General features: G+C 39.2%; 1 protein-coding gene and 1 long non-coding RNA gene across 7 annotated transcripts; one reads left to right on the forward strand and one right to left on the reverse strand.

Moving 5' to 3' along the window:
• Positions 1-182: 182 nt before the first annotated feature.
• On the reverse strand, positions 183-17654 carry BNIP2 (BCL2 interacting protein 2). 6 transcript variants are annotated; one of them, XM_064721775.1, is made up of 13 exons: positions 16927-17017; positions 13839-14060; positions 12673-12810; positions 12048-12178; positions 11290-11357; positions 10282-10455; positions 8304-8480; positions 7562-7664; positions 7313-7444; positions 6584-6670; positions 6354-6452; positions 4932-4967; positions 183-3014 (listed from the first exon to the last, which is right to left on the reverse strand). In XM_064721775.1, exons 4-13 carry the CDS (start codon positions 12095-12097, stop codon positions 2966-2968), a joined length of 975 nt encoding a protein of 324 aa, XP_064577845.1. In that variant the 5' UTR covers positions 12098-12178; positions 12673-12810; positions 13839-14060; positions 16927-17017; the 3' UTR covers positions 183-2965. The 6 variants fall into 6 exon arrangements, with proteins under 6 accessions (XP_064577845.1, XP_064577844.1, XP_064577843.1 ...); XM_064721774.1 differs by lacking the exon at positions 16927-17017 and adding an exon at positions 15297-15422; XM_064721773.1 differs by lacking the exons at positions 13839-14060; positions 16927-17017 and adding an exon at positions 17637-17654.
• On the forward strand, positions 17152-18507 carry LOC135452047 (uncharacterized). Its single transcript, XR_010441529.1, has 2 exons — positions 17152-17956; positions 18154-18507. It is a non-coding gene; the product is annotated as an uncharacterized LOC135452047 (long non-coding RNA).
• The last annotated feature ends 2404 nt before the right edge of the window (positions 18508-20911 follow it).

The following is a 20911-nucleotide window of genomic DNA, read 5'->3' on the forward strand; positions in this document are numbered from 1 at the left end:
GACCGAGTGAGAATTTCAACTGCAAGATTTGTAAGGCTTCTGACATTATTCTAGCTAGTTCTACCCTTTTTGGAATAAAAGTTCTTCAGTCTGCTTCAGCTCTAAATCCTTTCCCATTACCCTCCAACAGAACATGGCCCTGCCACATTACACAGATCAAGAACATTCAAGCAAATCCAGAGTCTACTCACACCAGTTTTTAATGACACTTTCTCCAGAATCTCTTTGCCACTTCTGAATTTACCCCGTTGCAGAAATCATCAGGAAATGTCACATCGAGAGGCCACTGGCCCCAACATCTCTATTTCAGCTGTGCACAGCAGTAATGAGATAGGTAATGACTTATTACTACATATATAAATATATATCAACTAATGACGTCCAAATCAGAGGTAAATCAGTGACTCAGGAAATTTTTTCTTGACAGGGGTCACCAAATTCTAGCAAAATTACTCTTACTTTTAGAAGGAAGTGCCATTGAAATGTGAATTCCCTCCAAAACTGTATCTTATCACAAAGTGATTCAAGTTTTGAAATAATTTTTATTTAAGCATGACATTCCAACTTTTCAGGTTTTTTAATATTAAAATATATTACATTATATTATAAATTTCAAAAAGGTTAAGTCTGACAAAACATTATCCATAGCTTTGGGACCACTTTGCTTTTTGTAAACATCCACCTCACCACTAAATGATGAGCTGCAAGGAGGCAGAGGGGAATAATATTTTAATACACTTCTTTCTCAAGCTGCATATCTTTAGAGACAGAACAACTGCTGTGCTGTATACTCATTCACAACTTACACCAGAGAAATAAACCATTTATAAGCACATACACATTTCCAACAGAAACCATACTACTGCAGCATGAAACTGTAGAATCCTTGGCCACCAGGAAACACAATAACAATCCCATCATTTAGTAAATGTGGCATATACAGAGGAATGGCTAGTCTGTACTGCACTATACACACAGGAAGCCACAGGACAGAGAACTACAATCCCTCCATTAAAAATACAATTTTACTGAGACTAATGCTTTTATCAATTAGGAAAAAATGGAAATGAGACAATCAGAATGCTTCCTGTTTAGCTTAGGACACGTGCAAACCCAGTAAAAATCAGATTTGCACGGTCATACAGACCCCACTGTGAAAGTATCCAAAGTAAACAAGGCTGCAAGAGCTCCATGTACTGACTTGAACTTTACAATAATCTGTCAACATCAAAACTGAAGCAGGAGATAAGACAGCCCCAAAGAAAGTGCATTTGTGTTCTGCTTTCAGAGCAAGATGCAAACCTGATGGCGTGGATGCAAGGTAACTTGGCATTGATATTATCTCTGTTGTGTGAATACATCCTGCCTATCAATCTCCTTGAAACTCTGATACAGAAACTACTGCAACAAAAGGACTTTGATCTTGAGATGAAAGTATCTGAACTGCAGACTTGAGTAAACCTCCAGAAACATGAGTTTTCCCTCACCTGACATCCATATGCTCTCAGAGTCTATGCAGGTATCACTGGAGACAGCGGATTAATTGTTACTTGGTAAGTCTTGACCAGGGAATATCTCACAACTGCTATTTCTCCGTGTCATGTAATAATCTGGTTGAACATAACTTCTTCTTTTATAAGATAACTGAGTAACATTAAATATAGTTAAAAAGTGATATTTTTTAGCATTAAGACAAAATTGTGAGCACAATAAACACCAAAAGCAAAGATTTAATATACTTGCTACAACATGAAATTGCTCAACTCCTGAATGAATTTATTTGCGTACACCTGCCCTTACATGGAAAATGCAATGTTTATCAAAAGATGTTACAAACTTTTACAATGTATCAACCAGTGCATTACTGTTGTCCCAGCAAACCCAGACACATTAGTTATGTGTCCAAGAAGACCTCTTGCAGACACAGATTTACCACCACTGCAGGGAGGGAAAACATCCCAACCTTTAAAACGCTTCTTAAAAGATAAATTAGTGCTGGTATCATGTGCCTAACAACTTTAGAAATGCATGTTTCATCTACAAGAATGACACAGGTTGCATAAAACTTCTCATATTTCTGCCCAAGAAATGGTATTGTGGCTAGAATACCTGTGTAGCTCCCAGGTTCTATTGAGCATGACCAGAGTTTCCATCAATAACAATCAAGATTCACCCACAAAGAACTGCAATGAACTCATTTCCTACTGCTAGCTGGGACAGTCTTGACATACTGAAGCAGAATCTAAATTCACAACTTCAACTGAAAAAGGTCTGGTATCTTACCAGTCAGTTCAGCTTTTGTGGCTTAGGCTTAAACCTTCTGGCCAACAAAGTGCCACCCACAGAACTGCAGTTCTGCATCCTGAATGATGCACTGAAGGACACCAAAGCTGAAGCTCACTCTGGTGAGGTAAAGGAGTGAGCTTGTGTAAGGGAAATGAACAAAAATAAGGATCTCTGTATTTGTGAAAGCCAAGTTAATAATGATTGTTAATATCCAAACAAGTTTTCATGACAACAAAGAAATGCACTTGACCATTTACAGCAAAACAGATTTATACAATAAGAACAAGTAACTTATGGCCTTGTCTACCTGCAAATGAATTCCTTCAGCAGGTACACACACTATACTGTTCAGTCATAAAAATATATATATTATCTCTTTCCTTTAACATTTAGTTATATAAATATTTTACTGAAGAACATGCATCATTTAGATAAACAGCTGCAAGAACATCCTCTGAAAACATAGGGTTCTTTGCCATTTAGCAGTACAAAATGATTACATAAAACAGCAAGTAAAGTCAAGACAAACCAATACAGCAGTAAGCAGTTCATGGTGTGCTAATCCAAAGCACCTTTTGCAACAGATTATATAATACATACACACAGAGAATGCACTGTAATGGAGCACAAATAGCATCCTTCCATCTGGGCATTCTTCAGTCTTGTTTGGACTCCAAACTTACTGTTCACTTTTCTGCTCTTGTTTTCCATTCAGCTCTTGGTCAACTCTGCTCAGCAAAGAAAGCAGTAAGATTAAACTATGTTAACACAGTTTGACAGCTCATATTATTAAGAAAAAAATATTAACCTTAACAGGAAAACACAAAGCTTTCATATGGGAAAAGTTTTAGTAAATAAATATTAAATTAAGGTTTTAATTTAATGTAGTCATGATGTTTGGGTTCTTTTCAATATCTGTTTTCCTACCACCCCCTAAAAATTAATTAAAATTGTTAGCAAACCATTTAAGTAACTACAGCAGTTGGGAGGAAGCATTTGAAAAGTGCAAGTCAAGTTTGACTACAGAACAAAAAAGCATGGCCTGTGCTCATAATAACAAATGCAAACAGAAATGCAGTACAGGTAACATGACAATAGTGGCAAGCACTACCACTGATGAATTCATAAGCACTGAATTAATTACCTTCTTGGCTTAATTACTCTAACATTAAAGGTAACAGCACTAGTTGAATTAACAAAAGTGAAGAGGCTCCTTAACTGCAATAATTTTTCTGTTATGTTCTAAGCCTCTTGCAATTACCCTGGAAAAATTCACCATCATGCTGATAAAAGTGGGTTTGATTTTGTACCTTATTTTTTGCTATCTGCCTTGGGACCAGCAAACAAAATGCTGCTTTGCAGAAACCAGGGGATGATTGGATTGGAACCCCTACACAAATTGTACTTTTCCTCTTTACAGTAAGAACAAGCTACAGTCTTGATAACATCTTCTGGCAAATAAGTTGTGCATGGAGGTAAATTAATTTTAAAACCAAAAGCAGTTCTAAAGTGAGACATTACCTCTAACAATCTGTCTAACATACCTGTCCAGTCTCTCAAACTATAACCAGCCAGTTTTTCAAAATGATAGAAACAGTGAAAGCTCCTCTGGGCCACAAACCCATAAAAAGGAGCTGCTTTCTACCTGATTGAAGGCTCAGAATCCAATTCTGCCTGTGATCTCTATATCTAATTTTCACTGAAGAACATATTACGTTTTACAAAAGTGATGGTAGTATAGGTGAAATTATCAACAGGGACACAAAAAGGTGCTTGTTCTACTGTAGATTTTTTACATTATCACTTAATTGGAGTAATTCCTGAAGAATGTTCAACACATGACTAGATTTACATATGAGCTTCCAGAAATAATTGAAATTCCTTTTACTTCAATCTCAGTGTTCCTCTACCCAATTTAGACAATAAGCCTTCCTTAATAGTTAGGCACACAAAGGAAAAGTAATTAAAAAAACTCCAAAGTTAGTAGCAAAATCTTTCAGTCAATTTGTTAGTGAGTGAAAAAATAGCATATCCATTCAAAAAATTCATCAGCTGTGGAATAGCTTGAATAGTTAGCAGGAGACTGGAAATTAACAAAGTATTTATTAGGAAGGAACGCAGGCACTGCAAATACAAACAGCACTAAAATACTAATTTAGATTGCATCTATGCAAGTTAATAACTAAAAAGGTAGCAAATACCAAAAATACAAGATTCAGTATTAGAACTTCTTACAGAGTTGCATCTCTGCTAATGCATAGCTACAGCTTAGCACTAAGTACAGCTCATCTCCAGAGATCAATTCCTGTTAGAAACAATGACATTTGCTTTAATGGGTTCACACAGAAGCACTACTTTTGCCTCTTCAAGTGGAGAACCCATGTATCCCCTTAGAAGTGAACATCTCACATAAAAGTGTAATAGAAACTATTTACAAATAGCTGTCTGAACACCCAGGCTGAGTTCTTGCAGATTCCATACTGCCTGCAAGTACAGTATAGCTGCTGTCATGCAGAAACACTTGGGCACTAGTGCATGTTTATATTTACAAATGCTTATTCCTTTATGCAAGCCAATCAACTGGGAGTTAGTTGCAGTGCAAATTGTCTTATATAGATGCAACCCTAATCAAAAGATGAATATACCTTTTCTGTTTCTTTCTAAACTTTTCTTCTTCATACCTTGGTGAGGAAAAGTTTTATTTCAGTAAATATAACATATAAAAGCCAAAATCAACAGAAGCTGCAAACCAGTTTTAGTGTCAACAGTCTGCAGAAACTTAATTTTGAAACTGACATAATTAAGAAAAAAACCACAGCGTACCTGCAACATTTATTAGCATTAAACAAAACCCATTAAGATTTACTTACTACAATGTAACAAATGAATTCGACTTCTTGTTAGCATTCATCAATAAAATTTAAAGCCTGTATCCACGACAGTTTGAAGCCAGATATAATCCTCCACAGAAATCTGAGAATTAACTCTTTAAGTTAACCATGTCTAGACTTTGCAGAACAGTTAAAGGTTCATCAATACAGAGAGAAATCTTTTAAAACTCAGAAAGACAGTCTGAATATTCATAAGACACCCATAAAACCCCAGACAAAAAATTCTAAAGACATCACAAGGCTGCCTCAGCTTTGTCACATGTTTCACTCCCACCCCATGAAAACTGTTTTTCTGTCCTACAGAGAGTTAAATTGTGGAGCTGACAGCAGCTGGATGTCTACTGAAACAAGCAGCCATCTGCAGGGGGCACGAGGCTTTGCCCAGCATGGCTGTGCCCTCAGTGCCACCTTGCCCCAGTTTGTGGCACCTATTGCAATGCAGACAACACAGGGTTTGTGTGTCACACCCTCTAACAGGCTGTCATCAGGACTGTTAGTGTTTCCATCTGGTTTTCTTAAAGACCCAAGTTTATGGTTTCTACTCTATTACTGCATTCACAAATGCTATTGACAAAAGGATCATCATCTTGTTTGACAGCAGAATTATGCTGATGTTAAAATGGCTATTTTTATCTGGATGGGAAGGAAAAAAAACTTGCACTGATGCTGTCTTCATTTCTTTACCAAGATAGTTTAGAACTGTAGTGAGTAGGGATTCAGCATTTTCCCATCACTGCTTTTCTTTCAAATGAAAACCCAATCCAAGTGATATTTCAGCACTTAACTTGTTCCACATTTTAATTAAAACACTTTAGAAGACTTATAAATAACTTCAGCATCAACTTGCCCACAATTTCTCACTCACAAACCAGTTTTATATACCCACCAAGGTGCAGAACAACTGGAATGAGACCTTCTCTAGAAGGCTTAATTTACACACAACTCAGTAATTGCACAAAGCTCACTGTTAAAATGACTACACATGAACATTTTGGCTGTCCATGCTACTCCATTCCAAACTGCCTTTAGCAATGAAGTCTAGCATGGCCACTCCTCCTAGACAGAGCAGTAATCTCAGTTAAGTCATTATGTGCCAATGTTACATTCAGACCAAACACTGATTACAACACCCTAAAGCATGATCTGTGTAGAAGATGTTGGAATAATGAAACGTACTGTTTTATGCACTCTGGGATGCCAACGTATTCCATGGGGATGAGTTCAGCTAGTTCTGCCAGGGTAAAGACATACCTAATTTTTTGGCTGAATTTTGAGCTGTGGAAGAACAAATGCAGGGCACAGTTACAACTCTAAACATTTTTCATTAGGTCAATATTAAAACAGTCTTTTAAGTTCAAAGCAAACAGTTGTCAGAATTATTTATAGAAAGGCTCCCAGAGCATTACCTAATAAAAGGTTTTGTGATGGCCAGGAGAGTTCTGATGAACCAGGAAGGATGAACTATGATCAAGGATTTCAGGTTTTTCCTTAACCTGAAGGATTTAAACAAGGGATAATTACTGGAACAAAAAGGCAGCATGACCAGGGGTATTGGAATATGTAAGAAGTATGTTTTTAGAAGCACAGCTGTCACATAAACACAGTATTCTGACATCCCATTATTAGAAGTCAACCTCCATCAGAGGAAAAAATACTATACAACTGTGTATAGCATTATACAACTATAAAATAAAAACTAAAGATTCAGTATCAATTTGACAAGGAAGTAACATCCCAAGGAGAAGCTCCTCTGGATATCTTTGCAGACCTAATGATAAAGTGGTTCACAAAAGACTTCTCCTACAAATCATATGTAATACATGAAGTTGTAAGGATATTCTACAGGATTACAATATTTAGTATTCTAAGAGTACTATTTTCACTAAAAAAAACACCCTGAGAACAACAGACACAAAAAGCATAAACAAAACCCCCAAGCAACAAAAAAATCCACCACACAACACTACCAGGCATGTTTGTAGCATCATCCCACACTGCCTAGCTTAGGAAAAGGTTTTAGGAATACAATACACCAATTTCCTTCATCAAATCTTAATCAGAAGAAGCAGTTTTTCCTAAATATGTCTATCTCTGAGCATGTGAATATTGTAAGAAAATATTGCAGAGCTTCTTACCTTCTGTCAATTTGCTGGTAACATTTCCTAAGCCAGCCTAAACTTGGCATTTTTCTCCGTGTTGTTGCACCATTCAGGTAAACTATCATATAGTTCTCTGCTACTAACAGCTCTAAAGTGCCAATTACATACCTGGAGAGATAAGCAAAGAAAATTTCAATATCCACAATCTTCATCTGAAAGTAATTCCTAGCAGTGCTCAAATATATTAAAAATAACAAAAACCCAGAAAGGCAGAGGATGACTCACTTAAATAGATTGTCCATTAGGTATCTGTAGTTAGGCTGGCTGCTCTCAGGCATGAAGCAAACAGCAAACACAACAATGGCATTTAACCCATCACCATAATAACCTATGAAAAGAAATAAGCAGCAGTAGTGACAAAGGTGACAATACACTGACTACATTTACACAATCTTAAGCTTTTTTGTTATTTACCTTGAAGAGATGTACACACATCCATATGGACACATTCATACAGTTACAGAAAACATCAAGGTCTCTTTTTCAAGTTTGTCTACTTCTAAAGCAACAGCTGAAGCTGATGTTAATCAAACACTGCATCTATAACCAACATTTCAGTGTACAACCTCAGTAGATTTAATAGTATCTTATGTTCTTAAAGTTTAATCAACTTTTCTTCCAACCTAAACTTCACAGACTGTTGGGAAGAGCCATGAATTTATTTCTGCTTTACTAGATGGATAGTTAATGTTTTCAATAGTCTAGAAACCAAAAACATAGGTAGCAGTGACACTGTAGGATAGAGTAAATATATCTCATTACATAGGTGCATTTTAGTACACGAGACCATGAGTACATTTTGGAACTTTAGTTTAATAGAGAAAAAATTATTTTATCAACCATGTCTTAACACTGCAACAAATTAATTACTACAAGTCTTCATGCCCAAAGCTCTTTCTGTGCCCCTCCAACTCAGATAAAGAAGTAGTTGCTCGGCAGTTGCCCAGAGCACACCAGCAATCCTTACCACCATGACTGATAACTTTTTTGTACGGTTCAATTGCCTTCATGTCCACCCTGTGGTCCTGCTCTCCGATCCGAAACATTCGCCAGCGGCGGCCGTCATCCTTCTCCTCTGCCACAGTGTACTCAGCCAGGGAGCCTTTCCTAATGACATCAGTAGTTTTTGGCTTTGGAAGATCATCTGCCAAAATGGGAACATGTTGAAGACCCATTATGAATACCATGCATAGTGACAATCATCTACAACACAAGTTAACCACTTTGCTATCTAATCTATTTTGGTATTCTTCAGCCAGTCAGACACACCCACTGATGTCATGGATATTTGAATTAACACACTCATGTTTGCAGTTATCTGTTGACTGCAATTTTCTCTATTACAACTATGTGAAAAATTTCAATTCGTGGAGAAGCCTAATTAATTGTAGGCTTTCAGAACACAGACCCCAATGAATTTCACCAAAATAAACAAAGTGGTTAACTCCAATGAGAATTACAGAGGTTGATCACAGATTTACATGAAGCATGATTCAAAACATTGAGGTACCTTGCAAGCAGACATGCAGACAAATCTACTGGAAATTAAATCTAATTCACATGTGCAATCAAAATAGATGAAATTTTTGCTGACAGGAATCTGTAAGACAATTTGCTCCAATGAAATTATGATTCTTGACTTTGTTGCATGGACCTTACCCAAAGTGAGAAAAACCTACTGCAAGTTAGTTGTCTGTTCCCGAAACAAAGCTGTTAATTGAAACTATCCTTCCAGGAAAATGAAGGCAGCAGCATTAAAGGAAGAAAAGACAGAAACCCTTTTCAGCCACTTTTAAAAACAAGACACAAACATCCGGAACATTCCCTTTGCATGACTGCAAAAGCAACCATAAACACCAATTCTTCTTTAAAACAGTGAAAATCCTTTTAGAAATTTAAACACACAGTCTCTGTTAAGAAAACTTCCACTGCAATATGCCTTTAGCTATTTAAAAACCAAAACCACCTCCGTAATCTAAAGAGCATTTATTTCTCCACAGGTAGTGTTTCAAACATAACAGTGAACAGAGAACTTCAGGAATTTAAATTATTTTATTTTCAGGATGAGAAAATAATAATTGAGTTTACATGTTTACTATTAGAGACATTCCTAAACCATGAAGTTTACAGGTTAGACAGTTTGCCCAACACAACTGCTCTTGGCTTCCATAAAGAGGGCCTTAAGACATCATTAAACTCAAAGTTTAAAATTTGTGCTTTAACTCCTACACAAAACACTTCTCTGAAAAAAAAATTGGTTAGAATCTCCAGGTTTTGCCTATAATATATAACACGTATTAATGTCTTAAAACAGATCATTACCAGTGTGGCTATAGCTACTTTAAATTCCTATGAAGTAATTTCAGAATTTCCTGACATAAAATAGAGGCTCTTTTACTGCCTCTAGTCAATCTGGAAATATGCATATTCTAAGGCTACTGAGCTTTAGTCATTGTCACCACAGGAAGATATGAGATCAAGTGTTACTTAGTATTTTTAAAAATACAATTCAGTCCCCCTTAAATTGAAATTCATCAATTTCTGAGTAGTTAATCTATATCCCTTTGTTTGGCTCCTTCCATTTAAAACTCATTTCTAACACATGTAAAATACTTGGGTACTTTTTTCTGTTGGGTGGTTCTTAAAAACTTACTGCAATAGAGGATTTTCCACAACTTCAAGTCTTATAGATGCATATGTAGATGATCTTCACCTAAGTTTACCTGCAGTTACAGCTAGTATCTGCTTGCCTGTTTATTGATCAGATGAGGTCTGATTTGCTCTTTAAAAAGTCACTGCATCTATTTCTAATTCCTAATATAACCACTACCTTTGTATTTCTCCTCTTGTACTACTGAGTCATAGCTATTTCTTATTAGAGAAACAGTCAACCTGCACACAAGAAAATATTTTAGAGCATCAGACAAAAGAACCAAAATACTCACCTTCCCATTCAAATTCATTGCTATTTTCTGAAGGAGTATCTAAATCATCCAAATCAATCTCTCCACTTTCATCCAAGTCATCAGAAAAAACAGATTCCTCACTGGGATCCAAATTTAAGCTAATATCTGGAGCCATTAGTTTCTTCCTCAGTTTGGTTCCGTTACCCTCTGTATCTAAAGAAAGCAAATTAATTTTTTTTTATTATTTTAATTGCTAAAGCAACTTTAAATAACCATATTACCAAGACAGAAGAGCACAGTTCTTTCTCATAATGCATTATAAATTAATGCCCATAATTTAAGCAAGCTATCTTTGGAGTAAGACTTTAATAGGGCATGGAAAGAACAGCAGGTAAAAGTTCTCAAATCACCCATTGCACACACAGTCTGAGCAGGATGGCAGACACTGCTCCCCCTGCCTGCTGCATCCACGTGTCCCAGCAGCTGCTCCAGATATTGCACTGAATCCATCTCACAAATAATACAACAGGTTCATGTCCCTAGCACTTGCTTTTGTTAGGCTTCAGTGACATCATAACTATCTTTGATAAAATAGAAAATTATATACCAGCTAAAAAAAAAAGACTGACAGACAACAGTGAGGACATAAAATTAAAGAATCTGTTCTGTGAATACACAGAATGCTTTGAGGTACAAGGCAAATATTGGCATGATTTAGACAGGAGTTGAAAGCAAGGAATAAAATCAGATTACCAATCCAGCACTGGAAATGCTGCAAGTAAAGCAGAGAGACAAAATCCAAACAAATTTTACATGCAAAAACCTCCAATACTCCAATCAATGAAACAAAAACAAAACAAAAACAAAAACAAAAAAAAAACAAAACAAACAAAAAAACAAACAAAGAAAAACCCCAAAAAACAAGACAAAAAAAACCCCCAAAACCCCCAAAACAAAACAAGCAATAAAATCCCCCCACACTAAGGAGCTTTAAAGCAGCCTTTTAAGGAGGAAGCAGTCAGCTGGACTGGAGTGGAATGTTCTTACCAGCTTCATTTTCTGTTCCAGCTGCAGCCAGTGCATCAGACTCAACAGGATCATCCTCTGGCAGGGGCCTGGGACGCAAAGCAATTATTGTTACAAACCTGCTTTGACTTTTTTTTAATGCCATATATTAAGACTTAGACATTACTATGAAGACCCACTGTAAAGTCAGTACTGAATTAACTTGACTTATAGCCTAAATGCAAGATTTCAGGAAACAAACACCAAGGCAGCAGAAAATTCCTTTACAGCATTCAAGTGACCATCCCATCCTGTGACAAATACCAAAACACTGACTACTACCAGTGTGTCATCCTTCAGAAAACTTGTCATATTCTTGCTTGACAAAATTTGATGTGAAATAAATTACAGAAGTAGTTTAATCATAGAAAGCATCTAAAGCTAATTTTTTTGTAGGCCCAAGCATCAGTAGCAGCATTAACTTTTAAAGCCTTTCCTCATTATTTTGCTTAATGAAATATTTGGGTCATGAGACACTGGGAGTTATATGCAAACAATGTAGTTGCAAAATATTTTCACAGGAAATAAACAAAGCCAAGCTTACAAATCTTCATTTAAAAACACAGGAAACGTCAACAGCGGCAACCCTGAAGAAATATGCCACAAAACCTTTTCAAAACTGCTCTATTAATGGAAATCACAGCAAGACTATTACTATTAGTTCACCAGGAAGACCAAGAGGTAGCTTATTGCTGATGTTATGTGTTTGATCCAAATTACTTTAAAAAAGAATTCAAAACCTTGGAAAATCTTCATCTTGCCACTCTTCCTTAAACTCAACCCCTTCCATTCTCCAGCTAACTTCAATTGCTAACAGAGACTCCTGGTCAGGCAGAACCTCTGGTCTTCAGCACAACGGGCTAAAGAGGAGCTGCAGGAACATAACAGAAGGTGTTAGCTCAATACTGTGGTAATTCCCACACTTCCAACACATCCTTTAACTTATCAAGTTGAGGTATTATGCAGAATAAAAAATAAACACCACAGGGAATAGTTTTATATTTGTTTCCATTTTACTTTTTTTTCCCCCCATACAAAACTGCTTGTGGGAATGGTTTATCATACAATAACTTAGGTTGGAAGGGACTTAATGCAGTCAAGGAGGATCAACCCCTCAGTTAAAATTAAGGCCTTGAGCAACCTGTTCTATCATTTATGATTACATCAGTTCACTCAGATTACACAAAATGTAAGAAACCAGATGTATCTCTGGATTCTATAGGAGAAAATTAATAAGTGTATATTTTGAGAAAAAGTCCAGATGGTCAGATCTCAACTACAAGCCATTTAAAAAGAAAAAAAAACCACAAACAACCCAAACACTTTAAAGATAACTATTTAAGACAGTGTTTTTGGAGAACTCACCCTATGATGTGCAAGTATAGCTGTTGTTTTTCAGGCTCACCCATCACCAGCAACGAGGAATCTCCAATAACAGAACATGGTAGACCATTCTGCTGACATAGAAGCCCAAACCAGCTGAAGCTCTTGGCTGTGTTGGTGCTAAAGATTGGCAGAAACAGGTAAAATTATCAATGAAGGAATTAAGAAAACCAACATCCATCAAAATAAGAAACCATGATATTTTGCAAAGAACCAATCAACACAGAACAGCAGTAAGTACAAAGTTTGAATGCAACCAACACTGCTTATTAACCCAGAGATTGTGGCAGTGTTCACAGGGGTCACAGGGTGAGGGAAGAGACAGAGATCTGACTCCATGTTTCAGAAGGCTTGATTTATTATTTTATGATATATATTATATTAAAACTATACTAAAAGAATAGAAGAAAGGATTTCATCAGAAGGCTGGCTAAGAATAGAAAAAGAAAGAATGATAACAAAGGTTTGTGTCTCAGACAGAGTCCGAGCCAGCTGACTGTGATTGGCCATTAATTACAAACAACCACATGGGACCAGTCACAGATGCACCTGTTGCATGCCACAGCAGCAAACCACTGTTTACATTTTGTTCCTGAGGCCTCTTGGCTTTTCAGGAGAAAAAATCCTAAGGAAAGGACTTTTCATAAAATGTCTGTGACAAGAGATATAATTTTTTTTACATGGGTGAAAACCAAATTACACTTACTGTTCTGTAGGACCAGCTTTCCTTTCATGACAAATTAAATTTTTCATCTCCTGACCTGATTTTAAAATGTCCCGCAATGCTTAAAGCTACACTATGCAAGTTGATTAATAAAGAAAAATAAAGTGATCTTTTTGTAAAACTGCAGTGCTACAAATTAAACACTAATGATCTCAAGTTAAGCCTGTTTTACTGACATTTCCCTGCTTCCCTCACCCAGAAAATTTAAATAAAATTTCTAGACGGTAGGAACCTAGTTCCTCTTCAGGGCCAGACTCCCCCTGTTTGAGACATTCAGCACCTGCACCTCTCAGCTGTTTAGTTCAGCAGTGCCCTCCCAGCTCTCCCTGTTTGTCCTGACTAAAGCACTGCTTGGAAACAAGTCCTGCCTCTCACCAAGCTGATGTTCTCAGCATACAAGGTGTGGGTACTCCTGGCCACCAACCTGCTGGCTGCAACAGTGGGTTTGAAATATTTGCTCAGAGGGAAGGTCCCATTTGGATCAGCAGTAACAGTGAATGTGTGCAGAGCTCTCTGTGCATTTGTTTCAGGACACTGGGATGAAGCCCAAGGAGTTTCCCCAGGGCCCTCAGCAGTCAGCAGAAGGCAGTGGTTACCAGCAGCATGGAATGAACCAGCTGGTGCAAATATGCAGGTGACTATAAACCTGAAAGAAAACCTTAACTCATGACTTCAGCCTTAAAGGACAAAAAATTGGCAGTCAGAACACCAAATATCACCCTCCCCACGCCTGTCACTGTGTGGTGGCTGTAAGATGCTCCCCTTGACCTGCACTGCGTTCCCCAGCCAGTTCTCAGACACCTGAAAGCAGGGGCTTGCTCCAAGACTTGAACAGTTCTCTTCCCACACTTTTGAAGAATCCCACACACCAGCACTTCATCACCCTGGGATAAGCCTGTTGTACTAAGAGCAGTTTAAAAGCTACTGGTGCTGTTATCTAAACTTAAGGTGCTTTTATGGAACACTCCTCACACCACTTGCAGAATTCTCATCAGCAGCTTCCCGTTGAGGTACACTACAAAGCAATCATGTGCTAAGTACTACACAGAACACCTGAAAGCAAATTACAAGGCAAGCTTGGAGTTCAACTTCAGATAAGACTGAATTTAGGTTTTCAGCATCCTACTTAACACCCAGACTAAGTAGCTGGTTTGGATGTCTTGACTTTAAATCTCACCAATAAAAGCACTATCATTTGTCAAGTAGAAGAATGAGAAATTAAGAAGGAAGGGCAACCTTTTCAAGAAAGTTAGGAAAGTGATGACTTCAAAGTTATTTCACATCAACAAATCTAAATGCTTACTAGCAGGCAAAAAAAATCTACTTCTGCTTATGCACACTAAAGCTGAGTTTAGAATACTCCTTCTACTCCTGCTGTGGCATTGCCAACATGTTTTTAAAATACCAAAGCCTTTTTAATTCAGCTGTAAATCTAAAATCTAAAAATGTAACTTGGAAAAATGTAAATTTTAATAATGCAAGTATTTATCAGTCATGTAGAAAAAAAGCAAATAATTTCCACCTGACCCTAGCACACTTCATGGCCAGCTCAAAAACGTTTGGTTTCTAAGAAGAGCAAGCCTGATCTTATCCTCCATTGCTCATTACTTTCTATTTTACATAAAGAAATGGAAGATGGAGAGTTATCTAAAGGTCAGAAACTTCAACACATCAAAGAATATCTGAATGCAGGGTTGCCAGGAGGTTCTGCTCCCTTACTGGAGCCACTGGACTTTAGCAATCTTCAATGCCTTTTATATTTTTAAGTATCTCAACAGGCAAGTTATGGTATTACAAAAAAGGAACACATCACTCAAACCCACTGCTCTTTCACTACAGCTAATGAACAAATTTCCATTCCAGAACAGCAGGTCCAACCTACTTAAGTTTGCATCTGAAGAACGTCACTGCTTGCACCAAGGTCAAATATCACTGTTTTCATCCTTTTTTCTTAGAAAATAGGTAGTTTTCAGAGTTCTGTCATTAATACCAAGCTTCCTTAGCTGGTTGGTTCTGGAATATCAAGTACGGCAATGTTAAGAAGCCTGTTAAAAATTGCCATTTATAAAAATTTACAGTAGAGCTAAACAGAGACTTGGGTCTCTCCCAAATACCCACGAAACAGGGTGGCAGCAGAGATAGGACAGAAGGACAGCACAAAGCATGAGATCATTTTATTCATGAAGTTAAAGGCTGCTTGCAAAAATTGTTATTTAGGCTTTCACCTTTGAGTTCTCAAGCAAATGCACAAATAACTACAAGCCAGACATTTCCAAGGTCACATCTGCCTATCCAATACTAATACCTATATTCAGTACTTGATCAGCACCCTCACATCTAAAATAGAATACACAGTTTAACTTTGCAGGACAATTTCAATGTCATGCATTTTTACTAAAAATTTACATGTTTACATTTTTTCAATGTGCCTGATAGGCAAAGAACAGAAAACTGTTCCACCTCAAAATGTCAAAATCAACTTCAAAACAAAGTCAGCCTACATTCCACCCCCCAGATTTCACCTTTATTGTGTCAACAGGAACATTAACTGAGTGTCAAGGTAATTCCGGGTTTCAGACACTATTAATTCCAGGTTTAAGGCATTAAAGAGGTGCTTTTAAGAGTAATTTTCACATTTGATTTTAAAGCAAGCCTCAAGCATAGAACAGACACATTTTTGGTACACAAACCCACAGGATGCAGCTCACTGCAATTTCTAAATTTCAATGGTCTTTAGAACGTGGCCAGATTGGCCATAAATCCAAGACAAGTTTCCCAAACCTGAAGATGGCCCTCCAGACTTTACAACTTGAAAGTTTGCAAAACGGGACGATGCAAGAACTACAGTTAATAATAGATCAATTGTCTCCTTTCCTCTCTCAGCATCAAAGCACAGAAAAGTCAGACAGCTAACTGAGAAAACAGAGAAAATTTCTGAAAACTCTTACTTTTCTCCTGAGGATACTACTTTTAACTCTACATCCAGAGCAACACAAGGGTCTGTATTTATGCACCACTCAAACTTGTTTAAAGGTAAACACTAAGAACTTATACCCTGCCCAGATATTCCTTTGTAGGACTTAAACACGCATACAAGTGAATCAGAAATAATCAACCACTATTTAGCGTATTGCATTAGCAGGAAATCAGGAGGAACCAAGACAAAGGCAACGCTGACTTCCGTGGCAGGCTCCGAACTGCTACGCCTGCAGCGGAACAGCCGCGCTGTGCGGAATCCTGCGGGGCGGAGCAGGGCAGGGCAATTTCCCCTCGCAGATTTACGCGTTCACAGCCCTTCCCTGTGCAGGGGGAGCGGGGCCGAGGAGCTGCCCGGCCGCGGCGTCTCTGCTCAGCGCCGCCGCCGCTGCCCCGACCAGGCCACAGCGCTGAATCCGCCGCCCCCTGCGCACCTGCGGTCGGGCTGCGGCCCCACCTCGCCCCTCGCCCGCCCCGCCCGGCCCGGGCCCGGCCCGGGGTCCCGGCCCGGCGCTCCCGCCCCTCCGCGGCCGTACCTGGCGGGAGCGGCGGCGGGGCCGGGCCGCGCTCGGGGCCGCGCTGCGCTGCGCGCCCGCGCTCACCCGGAACCGCATCCGCCGCCCGAGTCACGTGACGGCCAGGGCCGCGCGCGGATCGGACGCTCGTGCGCATGCGTGAGCAGCGGGGGCGGCGCTCGCCCTGCCGTGAGGGCGGGCGGGCGTGAGGCGGGACAGAACGGCCGCCGTGAGGGCGGGACCCCGAGAGACGCTCCTAGCCGCCGTAACGCTTACTTGGCGTGCCCCACAGCGTCATCCAAACGCTCCTGGCACTCTGTTAGCCTTGCTGCTGTGAGCACTGCCTTGGGGAGCCTGTTCAGTGCACTCTCCGAGTGAAAAGCCTTTTCCTGATACCCTGCCCTGCCCCAGGCGTTCCCTCAGGCCCTGTCCCCGGCCATAGGGCAGAGATCAGTGCGTGCCCTGCGCTGCCCCTCGGGAGCGCGCTGCAGCCCGCAGTGAGCTCGTCCTTCAGTCTCCTGCAGGCTGAGCTGGCCGAATGCCCTCGGCCGCCCCTGCTGTGCCCGAGGGACGGCACCGGGCCAGGAGCGCTGGCACCTCCCGGGAGCGCGGCGGGGGCGGGCCGTGCACCGGGCAGCCCTCGGCTGGCCGTGATTAACGCTCATTAGCTGTTGTCCCTGGGCTCGATACCGCCCGCCCCCACCGCCCGTGCCGCTTGTCGCCGGACTGACCCGTGAGCTCGAGTCCTGGGTCGCCCCCCGCGGGACACGGGATGGAAAATGTCAAATCCACTCGCGGAGTTGTTTGTGCAGGGCTGGAGTGCCGTGCCTGATGCTTCGGGAGCCCAAGAAGGTGTGAGAGGAGTGTCAAAAGCACGAGCGGAACCTCCTGCATGAGGGAAAAGAGCGCAGGCAATATCAGCACTAACACCGCGGCAGCCGAAGTACCGAGGGAAACCTCGGAATCACCACACCATTTGCAGCTAACAATTTCACCTGTATAAACACGGCATCCTAAACACAGACCTTCGTCACAGTAAAATCACAGAAAGGTAGATAAATCTTTTTTCTTTTATCTCTTTCACGTTCCAGATTGTAATAGTACTAAGTTTAGAACTAGAATGAAAGCTCTGGCTAAGGTTTAGAACTTTCCACTAACACATAATATATAGAACAGCTACCGACTTGATCACAGCTGATCTATTGCCCAACAGACACAACAATAGCAGCAACGTTTCTTTTATTGTAGGGTCCTAAATGAACTTGGAATTAATGTGACTGATATGCAGAAGTGTGGAAGGAATTAAAAAGGGATGTAAGGGTGCAAAAAATGCTTGGAGGAAAACATGAGAAAGAAAAATACCACTAAAGAAAAAGCAAGCACCACCAACCAGCAAATAAAGAAAGTACAAATAACGGGAAAGAGCACAATTATGAAGGTATATTAATTAGAATATTGAAAACATATTCATAAAGAACTAGTATCATGCACATTGTCATGTAAAAGTTACAAATGTAAAGGAAGAACTAGCTTAAGTATAAAGAAATCACGTTTTAAGAAAAAATTAGTTTTCATATTAAAAAATTTCAATACTTTTTAAAATGTGCCTCAGTTGCTGATAAACTGAAAAGTGTCTTCAAAGTGCACGAAACTCATCTGCAGGACTCCAATGCCGAACTCGGGTCACAGTGGTCAGAAAGTTGTGTAATTTCCCAGCTCTTACACGGGGTGGCACAAGATAGCTGGAAATCCATCAAGTGTTCAAATTGAACCGAGAAAACAAGCAAACAAAAGGTCAGAGCCAACTACTGGGGAATGTTGAATAATTATGTTTTTAAACATAAGATAATTGCAAATATAAGCAGTTTCTGATATGAAAACATTACCAAAGAGAACAGGCTTGAAGGAATAAGGCTCTGTTGTATGCATTTTGTCCTGTGCATAGGGAAAATCAACTGTTACACAATTTTGGGGTCTGACATAATTGACAATTAACCTTTAAATAGAAATTAGTGACCAAAACTAGCAGAATACACAACATTCCCCTTTTTTATAGTCCTTTCACATTTTACATATTAGAAAAAATATTTTCTAGTAATCTAAGAAAACCCCATCAGCTGGGTGGAAATATCTCCCTTTAAAGTGGTTCAAGCAACAGCTCAGAAATGTTGGAACTTGAAAACATTAATTTGAAAGTCTGTCCCAGTGGGGGTGGATGTGGAGACTGCATTTGTACAGAATTCCTCCTTGCCATTTTCCCTATACAGGAAATCCAGATACTTTAGTGTGGGGGGTTTTTTTGCAGCTTTATTTTGCCCTTTTTGTAGTCAATAAAAATAATTTGGCTCCTGCCTTGGACAACAGTGATATGAAATGACAAGATCAACATGTTAGCAGCTCTCAGATACCTGGATAAGAGGTAGGTGCTGTATAATATTCTGCTTCACTTCTGATATTTCTGTCATCTCCTCTTTAAAGCCATTGTGTTGCCCTCAGTTGTCCCACTGCAACGACAGCTGAGTTTCACAGTCTTTGCATATCATGAGCTAAGTTATTGATCCAACAGTCTGTGTCGCTGTGTTCTCTCTTCCCAGGCTTCCTGAACCACTTCAGGTGCAGCTCACAATGCTGTAGTGGATTCATTTTAAGCACTTTCACTTCACATCCCCTAACACACCCCTCTGGTGTTTTGTGTTTTCCATCTCTGGCCAAGTTCTAAGCCAGGTCTACATGAAGAACTTGTGTTTGGAATTCAGCTGCAGAAGTACAAAAATAGAATGTGCATCCTTCTAAGAGTCAAACAAAATCCCCCACGTTTGCTATTTCAAGGCCATAGCTGTTACCTCCATACAACCTACTGATCCTCTCTCTGTATGATTTTCAGAGGGTTTTATATCTTTTTTCTCTATCAGAGAGCATCACAATGTGTTGGCTACAATCAGCCATACTGGTGTGAGAAGAAGAAAGAACCAGTTTGCTACCCATGAGAAACTTTGTGTTTGGAAGGGAGGGGACGTATAATGATTGTTTTGTTTACAGAATTTGTTAATGTCTTTAAATAAGATTTCTATATTGTGAGTCAAAGGTACTAAATACATGACTATTCATACATATTTGCTAACTTCTATCCCCTCAAGAAAAGTGAATATTAATCCTGAATTGCATTTTGGCTGAAAATTGGGGAACCTATTAATTGTGGGACTAAGGCATAAAAACGAAAGCAATAGATCTCTTGCATCTCCTTCCAGGTAGGTACCACTAGATAATTCCAGTACAGCAGTAGAATTGCAGAGCAATGTGTGGTTGTATACCATTCATTCAACATTCCTAAATTTGTACTGAGAAGTGTGCCTGTCTCAGAAAAGGGAAATAGTTAGATACAGATAACTTTTGTTTTCTGAGGTTATTTTCTGCATATTTATTTTTGACATGGTAAACATTCTTACCTTCCTGTGCCTTATAAAAATGTCTGATCTTTTCCATTCGCAGTATTAAAGTCTACAATAACGCTGTGTTAATTTAATTTTTATCATATTGTGGTCTAAATCCAGTATCAATTGTGGATGACTCACACCAGGAAAATGTTAAGCATAATCAAAAAAATCTGCAGCTTCCTTGATACGAAACAGTTGAGTTCTCAGTTTGTGTTTCTGTGTGCTGTGATGGTCAGGCTGTAATTCCTACCTGCATGCAGGATGGATTCAGTTCAGCTCACTTCCAACAGCTCCTGCAAAAAGCCACAAAACACACGATGTGCCCTGTTACACGGACAGAAGATATCTCTGCTGCTTGAGCTGGAGGGGAAAGCTGGGTACAATTATATATTCTTTTAATTATTCATGACTTGGGTCTGAAGTGAGTGTGTATACATTTTTCACTTATTCACTTTATAAAATTCAAAACTAAGCCCAGGAGCAGTTTTATTCTTGGCAGCATGACAAGTTTCCTTTCCTCAACGAGCCAGTCAAAGGAATTGTTCCTCAGAGAGTTTGTCATTCTCACATAT

This window comes from Zonotrichia leucophrys, chromosome 10 (genome assembly GCF_028769735.1).
Source record: "Zonotrichia leucophrys gambelii isolate GWCS_2022_RI chromosome 10, RI_Zleu_2.0, whole genome shotgun sequence".
NCBI lineage: Eukaryota > Metazoa > Chordata > Aves > Passeriformes > Passerellidae > Zonotrichia > Zonotrichia leucophrys.